This window comes from Dipodomys ordii, unplaced genomic scaffold, assembly GCF_000151885.1.
Source record: "Dipodomys ordii isolate 6190 unplaced genomic scaffold, Dord_2.0 Scaffold70, whole genome shotgun sequence".
In the NCBI taxonomy this organism is placed as follows: domain Eukaryota; kingdom Metazoa; phylum Chordata; class Mammalia; order Rodentia; family Heteromyidae; genus Dipodomys; species Dipodomys ordii.
Genome location: NW_012267286.1, coordinates 11,894,631 through 11,907,731, shown reverse-complemented (window position 1 = coordinate 11,907,731; position 13,101 = coordinate 11,894,631). Strand labels below are relative to the sequence as shown.

Sequence of the window (13,101 nt, the reverse complement as noted above, 5' to 3'; positions counted from 1 at the left end):
AACTTGTCTAATGAAGAACAGGAAGTGAATAGTTTGTGCCTGGAGGGCCAGATAGCGTAGGGCATTGCTTCTTGGCTCTGTTGTTGTAGTGTGAAAACAGCCATGAGCAATATAGTAACAAATGAGTAGGGCTCTGTTCCAATAAAATTTTATTTATGAGAACAGCTAGTGGTGCAGACCTGCCTACAGGTCATACACGTTGGATTGCATGTCTTGTATGATTTTTCTATTCATTAGGCCAGGGTAACTTAGGCAAAATATAGTCCCCTAGCTATGAAGCATAACTTTGTGTGTGTGTGTGTTTGTCTGTGTGTCTCTGTGCGTGTCTGTGTCTGTGTGTGTCACGCTAGAGTGTTTGGCAGATCTGGGGTTATCCAAATAAGCTGTCTGAGGCCCTCTGGCTCTGTAAAGCACTCCAGTAACAGCATCCTCGCTTCAGAGCACGTACCGCTCTAGGTCAAGTGCTGACATTGAAGGAAATTTTGGCAGAGTGGCCTCTCCTAGCCACAGGGACCGATGGAATTACTCAGTACCATGCTTTCTCTCCTTCCTCTCTTTCTCTCTCTCTCTCTCTCTCTAACTGGGCACTTCAGAAAAGGATTTCTGATAAAGTCAGTTTAATGAGGGAATTTTCTTAAGCCAGGAAAGAATATAGTTCCTTGGGGCAAGTTGTCAAAGTGTCGGTATGTGAGCCATTAGAAACTCCTTTGGGACCAGAGAGAACAGGAGTCACATGAACTACAAATGCAAAAATCTATTCTCCTGTTTCTTGTTCTTCTAATTCATAGACAAATACAGAAATGTGCATTGGGGGCCAATCAAGGACATAAACCTAAGTTTGTGGCAGATGGGTCTCAGGATTGAGTGAGTTACCAAATATAGAACTCTGGGTACACTGTGAGTGCTCACAGACTGATATGCCATTTACTCCAGACCCCTCAGTAATTAGAATCACGACACCATGTGCTTAGTCCCTTTCACAGAATGCTGTTTTTCTGTGGTGGTAAGTGGTCTGTCTTCATAAGGGGGTCCACAAAAAGTCTTGGTAATTTCATGGAAGAGTTCTTCCCTGGTCCCCTAGTATGAAACAAAAGAACAGCAAAGGCAAATACGCTACCTTGCTTGTGTGAAAATGTTACAATATAATCCCTTTATATAACGAGTACATGTTAATACGGAGAGAGAGAGAGCAAGTCTCCCTTGTGATACAGCTGTTCTTTCCTCACTAATGATGGGTTGTTTGAAATACACCATGAAACACTTGTCTGATGTAACTTGCATCCATCTGCTTACCGTATAGTTATTGAGAAGGTCAAGGCCCATATCACAAGCCTCTGTTGACTGAATGGATTAACAAGAACATGAATTTCCCATTGGGAATGGAGAAGAAGATAGAAGGAAAAGACTACGTCTAGAGCAGGGGATGTAATAGGGTTTGTTTGACAACAGTGACAATTATAGTGCCTGTAGCAAACATGGAAATTGTCTTCCCTCACACTAGTTACAATGTGTTATATGGCCCCCTGTGTCCTATGATAACCAAATTTCTGTTCTAGACTGAATATAGCTTTGTGTATCTCTAATCACTCTGGCATCCCATGCTTTCATAAGGAGCGGCCTTCAGAATGAAAGTTATTTTCCTGTCATGACCATACATTCATAGTAGAGCTGGTCATCAACCAATACTTTGAGCCTCCCTGCCATGATTTTTGTAATTCAAGGAGCTCAACGTGATCCTTGCTAGAAAGTGAAAGCATTGCATTTAGAGTTGGCCAATGCTGGCTTGTTTGGTCTGAGTAGAGCAGTTGCATAAAGAGTTCAGTCATATTGCTGCTTGCTAAGTACTTAAGATCTTTAAATCAAAATTAAGCTCTTTTCTTCTCAAAATCATTATTACATTTAACCCTGTCTTCAGGAGATTTGATCCCTATCTAGTGAAACCATTCTCACAATATCACTCCATATAATGTACATGGGAAATGAAAAACTTAAAGCCTACATATAGGTAAACAGCACAAAACAGGTTTGAGACAACAATACAATTACTCAGGATGGAGTGTTTGTAAATAATTACCATGTCTCTGAAAAATACCCTTGAATTCATGTTGGACTTACCTATGAGTTTGGGATAAGGCTTACTTAAATTGCCTTGTCTTCCTTCTTCATTTTTGAGTGTTTTTTTCTTTTTTTTAAGTAATTTAGGTAATTCCTAGCACTTGAATGATGCACTAGGAATTTTTAATCCTATTTTTTTATTTGTCAGAAGTATGCCTTTGCCTTTATTTAACACAGCGTGTCCCCAGAGAATTGCTTAAAAGACCCCAAGAAGTCATCTTGTTTACCTTTCCCATCTCCCTAAAAGCTTCCTCTGGATATCTGATGCAAGTTCCTCCATTTGCCCATTCTTCAGTGCTTCTCAAAACAACTTTTTTAGGTCTGTAGTGGGGCTAGAACTCAGGGCCTAGGAGCTCTCCCTTGAGTTTTTTTGGCTCAAGGCCAGTGCTCTACTACTTTGAGCCACAGCTCCACTTCTGGTTTGGGGGTGGTTAATGGGAAGTAAGAATCTCGCAGACTTTCATGTCTGGGCGGGCTTCAAACTGTGGCTCTCAGATCTCAGCCTCTTGACTGGCGAGGATTATGGGCCACCACCCAGCTGATGTGCAGATTTTAGTGTGTCAGAATCACGTGGGGCTTATTACACATCGATTGCTGGAGCCTTCCTTCAGAGTTCTAATTTAGAAAGTTGGGGACCTGAGAACCTGCATTGTTTGAACAAATTCAGAGGTGTTGCTGGAGCTGTTCCGGAGAGCTCCATGGTGAGAAACATTTGCCACTCCTCAGTAGGTCAGTGAGTGAAAGCCAACACCCTCCTCATTGGTATACCACTTCTCCTGTATTTTAACTGACTACTTAATTTTGTAAATCACCCAGTGACCTTTGTGTGAGCAATAGGCTTCCAGGCCTAGAGAAACACTCCTCCACTGGGGCCTACCTCCCCTCAGTGGCAGAGTGCTTGCCCAGCACACATCCTCAGCACTGAGCCAGATAAACAGAAGGCCTTGATGAGAAAGACTCTTCCACAAAGACAAGTCAAACAGCACTATCTACCTTGGAAGGGGTTAACTACATTTTGCTTATTATTATGTCTCTTTCTTTTCTTTTTCCTCACTAGGAGCTTCAGTTGCAATCTGGACTAAAGGCCAACATGGAGGTGCAGGGTGGTCTTGCTATTGATATTTCAGGTGCCATGGAGTTTAGTCTGTGGTATCGCGAGTCTAAAACCCGAGTGACAAATAGGTAAGCATAATATATTTAATGCTTTATGCAAAGGACTACACATATCTTTGTGAATTGGTAGCCCTCAGACTTTTCAAAAGCTGTGCTTCCCGCTTACAATTAATTGTTAAATCATAGATTTGGAAGGGATTATGGGAAGTTACTCTGTCTGTAGCATTTTAGAAGCTGGTTAGTACTTACTACAGCAGTGCCCTCGTAGATAAAGAGCATTGTCTTTTCTTATTATTTCATTTTAATAGTTAATGATACTGTTAGGAAGTTTTACTTGGAACAGTTGTTCAAAGTAAAGATGAATGTTTAAACATCTCTCTCTTCCTCTGTCATCTGTGGATTGTAGTAAGAAGTTGTTCCCTTCTACACAGGATCTATTGGTGCAGGTTGAGACAGGATCTCACCATGTAGCCCAGAGGTGACAAACATGAACTACTACACCCAATATTTAAGACTCAAAGGCTTAAATACTAGCCGGGTGCTGGTGGCTCATGCCTGTAATCCTAGCTATTCAGGAGGCTGAGATCTGAGGATCTCGGTTCAAAACCATCCCAGGAGGAAAGTCCGTGAGACTCTCACCTCCATTAAACCACTAGAAAATCAGAAGTGGTGCTGTGGCTCAAGCGGTAGGTAGAGTGCTCGCCTTGAGCTGAAGAGCGCAAGGACGGCGCCCAAGCCCAGAGTTCAAGCCCTACAACCAACAACAACAACAAAAAGTTTTAAGCACTGTCATTCCTTAGTTTGCTCAGCAATATTTGTTGTTCTAATAAATCTGTGAGCTCCCATGAAAATGTCCCGAAAAGAGTGATAATAGCCAACATAATTATTCTTTTGTTTGCTATCAAATTGCAGAAAACAAAATAGAAATAGGATTTGCTTTTACTCTTTTGGATATTTAAAAATAGGGTAAGGTGTGGTAACAGAAGTGATTTAGGTTTTTCATTCATTTTGAACTAACTGTGGGTGATGCACCCGAGGAAATCTGACAGGTGGCATAGTAGAGTCCAGCGATCCAATCTGAGGCTCCCAAATGCATCATTCATCTCCTTTTTCCTTTCAAAGTAGTTTTTTTGTCCGTTGTGGGCTTGAACATTGGGCCTGGACACTGTTGCTGAGCTCTTCAATTCAAGGCTAGCGCTCTACCACTTGAGCCACAGCACCATTTCCGGTTTTCTAGTGGTTTATTGCAGATAAGAGTCTCACAGAATTTCCTGCCCAGGCTGGCTTTGAACCATGATTCCAGATCACAGCCTCCTGAGTAGGTAGGATTACAAGCATGAGTCACTGGCACCTGGCTTTTTCAAAGTATTTTTTAAAAATTTATTTTATTGTGAAAATGCCGTACAGAGGGCTTACAGTTACTTGAGTAAGGTAATGACTGGATTTCTTGTCAAACATTGTTACCTCTTCCTTTGTGTTTCTCCTACTATTCCTTCCTTCCTCCACCTCCCTTACTACTCCCCCAACCAGAAGTTGTGAAGTTCATTTCCAACATAGTGTCTTGTGAGAATCAGTGTTGTAATGGGTCATCCTGTGTTCTTGTTTCAGCATTTTGTTATTTCCTTTCCCCTCCCCAAATTAGATAAATGTATATACAAGATGCAGAGTACCAAAATCAAATACAATGACAACAGGGGATATACCATGGGGGAAGAACATACAAAAGAAAAATCACATAGTACATTGACAACAACTTTGACAAAGAAAAACCACCTCTGTGTCCATATCTTGGGGTTCATTTTATTCAGCATCATCTTATATGGTCATATGTACATAGCTTTTGAGCTTTTCTGTTCATCTGATAAGATTATCCTAGACGTGTACTAATTATTGCAAATAAGGGAAACCATGGGACCTATGTTTCTTTGGGCCTGGCTTACTTCACTTAATATGATTTTTTCCAAGTCTTTCCATTTCCTAACAAATGGGGCAATGTCATTCTTTCTGATGGAGGCATAGTATTCCATTGTGTATATAGCACATTTTCTTGATCCATTCATCTACTGAGGGGCATCTGGGTTGGTTCCATATCTTAGCTATGGTGACTAATGCTGTCATATACATATTAAAGTATTTTTAAGATAGACATTTCTCCAGATTAAACTGAATTAGATTCCTTGCAGAGAGAAATCAACCACCACCAACCAAAAAAAAATCTAGATTTTTTTTAATAGGATGCAATCTCCTTAAGTAGTGCCAGCATCCACATCGTAACTAATCTTTCTTCTTTCATTTGCTAATTCATTCATCCATTAAAAAAATCTCTTAATCCTTTGCTCAGTATAAGACATTCGAAAGTCCTTCAAAGGATTCAAGCATTAAAACCACCTCTGACCTACTTTTATGCTGACAACAGAAGCAGGAGTTTTCATTTGCCTACCCAAAAATTAGTACTTTTTTTTAAGTGTGGATTTGTGACTCTGATTTAATTATGGAAGTAATTTCCTAAGTTTGATTGAGGACTATTGTAATTTATAGTAACCTTAACCTGTCCAACCGTCCATCACTGATGACTGTTGTACCTGCCCTACCTAGTCCCTCCACACACTACACTGTTGGAATAGTTCTTCCTCCCCCTCTTCTTCCTCCTCCTCCTCCTCCTCCTCCTCTCCCTCCTCCTTCTTTTCTTCCTCCTCCCTTCTTGTCAGTCATGGTGCTTGAACTCAGGGCCTGGACACTGTCCTTGAGCTCTTCATCAAGGCTAGGGCTCTACCACTTTGACCCACAACACCACTTATAGTTTTCTGGTGATTAATTGGAGATAAGAGTCTCACAGATTTTCTTGCTTGGGTGGGCTTCAAACCAAAATCTTCAGATTTCAGCCTCCTGAGTAGCTAGGATTAAAGGTGGAGCCACCGATGCCTGGCTAAGAATGGCTGTTTGGAACAGAGCATTCTTTTAAATATCTTGGTAACTGTAGACCTATGTCTTTTGAGACACTTTGGAGAGAGTAATGAAATGGAATTGAAGTAGCTGTCTCAGAGACAACAGAGATGGTAGCAAGAAAACCACTACAAACCACCAGCTGTCCTCTTGGTGAGCTTATAGCTCTTTCTAAGATAACTTAGGTAATTATGTCCTTCTGATAAGACTGGATTCCGGCATTCTTTTATCTTGGTCCTTGGTGTACCAGCAGTATCATACCTGATTACTCTTAGTTCCCATGTCTAGAATGAGAAGCCAAGGAAGTTGAGATGTAGAGCAAACCTTCCATAGCCAATCTCCGGCACCAAATAGGCCTTTATTCCAACAGGGTTCTAAGTGTATTGGGGTCCATTGGGGTTAATTTCTAAGTGTTTTCTTCTAGTTTTCCATGCCATGAGTTCAGACCCTGTGAAATTCTTAGTTCAACTTAGTTCAATGTGATGTGAACAAGTTCTTTTTTTCTTTTCTCCATTTTAGGGTGGCTGTGGTCCTGACTGGTGAGCTCACCGTGGACTCCTCTTTTGTGAAAGCTGGCTTGGAAACCAGGGCTGAGACAGAGGCAGGCCTGGAGTTCATCTCCACAGTGCAGTTTTCTCAGTACCCATTCTTAATCTGCATGCAGATGGACAAGTCTGAAGCTCCCTTTAGGTAAGATGAGTATTCCTGGAATGTTCTAGAACCACCTCCAGTTCACCAGAAACTTGCATGCAGCTCCAGGATGAAAAATTAAAAAAAACCCTTAGAAACCAAGTAAAAAGTTAGTTTTCACTGGGCCAGGTGGCTCACACCTGTAATCCTAGCTACTCAGAAGGCTGAGATCTGAGGATCGTGGTTCAAAGCCAGCCCAGGCAGGAAAGTCCGTGAGACTCTTATCTCCAATAAACCACTAGAAAACTAGAAGTGGCACTGTGGCTCAAGCGGCAGAGCGCTCACCTTGAGCTGAAGAGCTCAAGGACAGCACCCAAGCCCAGAGTTCAAGCCCCATGACTGACCCAAAAAAAGGTTAGTTTTCTTTCAAGGACTTAAAGAACAATTGATAAAACTAAGAAAACACAGCTCGGAGGAGGCTGAGCAATTCTAATGATTACTTTTTCTGACATTAAGTCAAATCATATTTGATCCAACAACAACTTTTCAAGGAAACCACCTTGGCATTTAATTTGTCACAGGAGTTGTCTCAGAATTTCAACAGAAATACCAGATGTCTTCCTACTTGTCTCCCAGGTAGAGAGTTCAAAATAGGGAAATTCACTTCCCATGAGTTAAGGGCCCAAATAAGTACACAAGTAACTCTATACAGCAGCAATGTGGCGTTAAATTTGGACCCAAATTTGAGAGTCAGGATCCTGCATGTTTGAAAAAAAAATCTATTAGTAGAATGCCTACTGCCCTTCAAATCAAATATATAGTTGCCCATGAACTGCCTAGTATTTCTTCCATTAACACCATGTCCTTACATCTTATAGCCATGGTGCTGTATAGTAGTCCCCTGCGGTCAAGCTGGAGTCCTTTGAGCTTAAATAGCACTGACTCTTCTGTAGTTGTTTTCAAGGTCTCCTTGACATATTCTCTGACCATAAGGCAATTTGTACACTCAAAATATCAAGTCACGGGCTGGGAAAGTGGCTCAGTGGTAGAGTGCTTGCCTTGCATGCATGAGACCCTGGGTTTGATTCCTCAACACTACAGAAGCAGAAAAAGCTGGAAGTGGCCATGTAGCTCAAGTGGTAGAGTGTTAGCCTTGAGCTGAAGAGCTGAGGGACAGCGCCCAGGCCCAGAGTACAGGCCCCATGACTGGCTATAGATATCAAGTCACCATTTCCATTATCTTCTTTGATAACCAAATAAAAATAGAGCCCCTTATTTTCTGACATTTCCCAACCCGTATAAGGAATCCATCAATAATTTAAGTGCAAATATGAATAGATTACATTTTCACAGCATACATGATAGTGACTTACACTCAGACTATCAAGCTGTTGCTGCTTACATTAACTTATGTCTAGAATAGTCCTCCATAAGTGCACTAAAATTTTTTTTTTAAAAATCAGCCTTCTAGTGGTAAGAACGTAATGACCACCCACTCAGCCAGCCACATGGATGTTTGGCTTGACATTTCACTTGCACCAGAGCTGGGGGAAAGTTTTTCAGTCTGTGTTCTCATCTTACAGTTTATTCTTAAGGGGAGAGGCCCCCAGGTTGGGGCTCTGGAATGAAGGATGGGAGACATAGCTAGATCTGGGAAACTTCACATCCTCCAAACTATGAAAAGAATTCAGTCCTTCATTACAGAACAATAGATGGCAGGATTCCCACATCCCGGGCATTTTCAATGCGTCTGAAGGGGAAGACATATCCTCTGTACTTAGGAGAGTACAGTTACTCAACTCCTTTCTCACACTGCTTTGGGTTGAGAAACTCCAAGTGCAACCAGAATGTGGTTGCATATGCGATTGGATGTGGACAGGTGTGATGTTGAGGTGTGTAATTCTGTGGTTGCTCCCTTTGTTCTACAGGCAATCTGAGATAAAATATGAAAGGCTGTCCACAGGCAGAGGCTACGTCTCTCGGAGAAGCAAAGAAAGGCTCCTCGCAGGCTGTGAATTTCCACTCCATCAAGAGAACTCTGAGATGTGTAAGGTGGTATTCGCCCCTCCAGCAGAGAGTTCTTCCAGTGGATGGTTTTAAGAACTAATCGGTGATATTTCACGTGAATTTGTCTTCCGGGAAGGGATACGACGAGACGTGGGCTGCCGGATGAAGTACTTGCTCTCTGAGAGCAGTGTTTACATATTTACATATATTTAAGATTTTTGTAAAAAGCAATGGGAAAACTTCAGTTGATTAAATTTAGGCCTACTCAGTACACCTACCCATAGTGTCCCATTCTCTCTCAAGTCTCATGTTGCACACAGAGTAGGACTAGTTTCTGCTCTAAGAAGAAATTACTATTTGTTAAAAATAAAATCTCCAAATATTCAAGGAAATCCAATTTCGTTTCAACAGTTTTCACCCAGGGTATCTGAAGGGAAAGCTCTAAGCCAGGCTCCCTTTCTGTGAACCACACTGCCTAATCAGAAAATGAGGATAAGTTATGTTCTTTTTCTTTTATCTCTTGGTGGGGTACAGGTTTCAATGACAGAGTAGGTACAAGACTTTTAAAGGAATTTTGTTAGTCAACTATAAGAATGACTGTTTATGCCTTCTAGGGTGCTAAGCATTAGGGTTGAAGACCCATAGAATTCAAGCAAACCATTTCTGTTGACCATCCAGTGAGCTGGCTGATATCCATCAGACCTCTGCCTTCAGCCCTCAACTATCTAGAATGAGCATTTAGGAATAAGAAATAAAATTGTTTCAGAAATACCATTTGAACTCAAGAGGCTAAGATCTGAGGATTATAGCTCAAAGCCAGACAAGGCAGGAAAGCCCATGGGACTCTTATCTCCAATAAACTACCAAAAAGCCAGAAGGGGAGCTATGGCTCAAGTTAGAGTGCTAGTCTTAGTTAAAAAACAAACAAACAAACTCAGGTACAGTGCCCAGGCCCTGAGTTCAAAGCCCCAGGATCTGCACATACAAAAAACAAAAACAAAAATGAATAACCTTATGTGTGTTTTTCTGAGGCTGTCATGTAGAATTCTATTCTTTGTAAGACAGACTGGTATAGCCATCTCTTAACCTCTTCCTCTCTTATGTGGTGTGACACAGTGCATTCTATACAACTGCAAGGTACACAGTAGCCACAATGACAGAGAGAACATTACTTCAAGAAACTGATGGATTTGAATTTCAACATGAAGAGATCAAATACAGTCTTTATTTGTATGCATTATACAAGTCATGTCAAATCATTTTAAATATTTATTAGCAAAATAGGTAAGTTTTATTGCAATAAACTCTCCCCAGAACTTTAGGGTCATTTATCCATGAAACACACACACACACACACACACACACACACACACACACAGATGAAAGTTTCACTAGCCCTCTAATAGCTGTCAACTGAAAATGAAACATGATGAAATAAATATGTGGACATCTTCTTGAGTTATTTTGTCTTTCATTGCTCTGACGTCCATACTTCCTTTCTTCCTGAGCATTATTCACAGAGCAGAACCTTCAAAGCAAAACACATCAGTCTTGGTATCTAGATGGGAGTTCAGTCTTTTGGAAAATAAGCCACTGAAAACCATCACAGCCAAACCTCCTCACGACCTGGGAGTTCCAAAGCAAGACTAACCCCGGTTTTTATACCAATTCCCATTAGCACCTAGAATTGCCTTCTTGTTTTGGACATTTATCAGCCTCCTTTGCTGTCTATGAGTTTGAGACCCCCAGAGTGGGGTCAGATCCCCTGTCCTCAGCCTTGAATGGACAACCAACTTGTACGTTCAGAGAAACCAACTCTGTAGTCGCAAAGTACTACTTAGTGAGGTAAGAGAAGAATATTCAACTTTAGATTCATAAAAATTCTACCATTGAGAGTACATTGGCTAATATTGACCTTCCATCACGGGGATTAGAGTTAGTCTAGAATGACAGCACTAATCCTTTGCTACCCTCCTATTAATAAAAATGTAATTTATTCACAGTTGACTTGGAACATCACCTACACCTATAAACTATTTTCACCCTTCTATTTTTACTAGAAAGATTCCTGCCATAATCTTCTAGGATTACATGGAAAAGTGTGGATGTTCTCTTTCCAGAGCACGCTTATGGTTTAAATTACCTGATTCCTTTTGTTAGTGGAAGTCAGTAAGCTCCATTCTGCTTTGGGGTACTTCTCCCCACTCTTTTTCTTACCATCTCCCACTGTGTTTGTCTGGAGATTAACCATGTCAACAGAGTTTCTGAGCAAGAGGTCAGTGTGAGAAGTATTGAGGTATACAGATACGCATGCTTAAAGCCAGACATGTTCTCTTATATTCTCCAACTAGAAAAGAAAATGGGTGCTCTAAGCATGCTAAATACAAAGCACTTGGATAATCAAACAAGTCCCAGACATGAAAATGACCTATGCCTAACAAAAGCTTCCTTCTACCTCTACCTCTGTTACTTAGCAAACCGGTGTACTATGCTGGGCACTTGATAGGTCTCTTGTCTCTACTGCATAAGCACGATTCTCCTGAATAACACCTCCTCCTGCCCTTGTCCCATGCCCCAGTGGATTTTACATGCCTAATTCCTACCACATTTCCTCACTTAGTCCCGCTGGTTTCCACTTGGCAACTAACCACACCAACTTAGATGCCTGGCCTACTCTATTGTCTCCTGTCATTGTCCTTTTTCTTAAAAAAAAATAATGTGAAGATCTTCCCAAGTACACGGTCAGTTTCTCAAGCTAGGACCATGCATATAGCCTGTAGTGTCCTCTGGCAACATGGCGCGCACGTTCACTGGATACTAAGCTTACTCCCTGAGGCTGCCTGGGCATTCTAACTTGCTTTACCCTTCAGGATGGCCAAGATGCTATGTGAGGAGGGCAAATTTCTGACATACCTATCTCCAAGGTTAAGGGACGTACTCTGCCCTCACATCAGAAGGAATTGTTTGTTCGTGTCCTACAAAAGAAACAACAAAAAGGCCAAGAAGAGAAACCATGTGAAAGGAAGCGCTTGTAGCTTTTGTGATGAGCTTTTGCAATGTGCATTGTGCAAGGAGACCTCATTTCCAGGACAACTGAAATGTTAAGGGAGATGTTTTTAGCTGGGATATTTTCAGGACAGCTCTTCATTCAAATAGAATGTTTCTAAAGAATAAGATGCCTGGTGTAGTGGGGCATGACTATAATCCCAGCACTGGGGAAGCTGAAGTAGGAGGACATTGAGTTTAGTGCCAGCCTGGGCTACACAGCAAACCCCTGCCTGTCTCAAATAACAACAAAGAACTGATAGTTTAGGTATGTTGAGGTTAGTGGCATTAGGACATGGAAAGAGAGAGAGGTCTCAAAGTCTTGTGTGTTGAAAGTTTTAAAAATGTGCCAGGCACCAGTGGCTCACGTCTGGAATTCTAGCTACGCAGGAGGCTGAGATCTGAGGAACGTGGTTCAAAGCCAGCCCAGGCAGGAAGCTCTTATCTCCAATTAACCACCAGAAAGCCAGAAGTGGCACTGTGGCTCAAGTGGCAGAGTGCTAGCCTTGAGCTGAAGAGCTGAGGGACAGTGCCCAGGCCCAGAGTTCAAGCCCCACAACTGACCAAAAAAAAAAAAAAGCTGGTATATTTTTTACTCAGTAATTCTAATTAGGGGGTTTGTTGCATGGAAATAAGGGGAAAGAGATGTATGCAAAGACTGATGTTTAAAGATATTTGTTGAAGCTTATTTTCATAGCCTCAAATTATATAAATGAAACACTTCAAATGAGAGCTTAATCATACCAGGATATAGCCATACCAAGAAAAAAGATATCACCATTAAAAGTCATTCCTCCAAGGGTACCGAAAAATAGAGGTAGATTTATTTTTATTTTGTTTCTCTTAGAATATTGGGGTCTGAATTCAGAGCCTTACACTTGCGAGGCAGGTTAGCCCTAAGAGATGGGTTTTCAAAGTTACAAAACCGTGTGTGTGTGTGTGTGTGTGTGTGTGTGTGTATACTTATATATATAGGGAGAGTAGAAAAAAAAGAACATGAAAGTATCAACTATACTTACAATATATATTTTCTAGAAGCTAATTATGAGTCTCTCTAGATTACAAATTTTTCCCCAGCCTAAATATGCTTATGTACAACTATAATTCCAGACTGAGTCAGGAAGATCATAGTCTCAAAAACATTTCTGTCTCAGAAAATAGTTCTCCCTATTTTTCAACTTTTAGATGGTATTTTCCATATTTCCTTCAATAAATTTATATAGCTTTTGTAAATAGAAGAAGCCACCC

At 41.1% G+C, this 13,101-nt stretch overlaps 1 protein-coding gene across 1 annotated transcript in view; it reads left to right on the top strand.

Annotated features, from left to right (window-relative positions):
• The window catches only part of Mttp (microsomal triglyceride transfer protein), a 44,506-nt gene extending 35,388 nt beyond the window's left edge, over positions 1-9,118 (top strand). The window contains exons 16-18 of the mRNA XM_013023768.1: positions 3,173-3,297; positions 6,691-6,861; positions 8,730-9,118. Of these exons, the coding sequence (XP_012879222.1) occupies positions 3,173-3,297; positions 6,691-6,861; positions 8,730-8,901 (468 nt within the window). The 3' untranslated portion in view covers positions 8,902-9,118. The remainder of the gene's footprint in view (positions 1-3,172; positions 3,298-6,690; positions 6,862-8,729) is intronic.
• Positions 9,119-13,101: the final 3,983 nt, after the last annotated feature.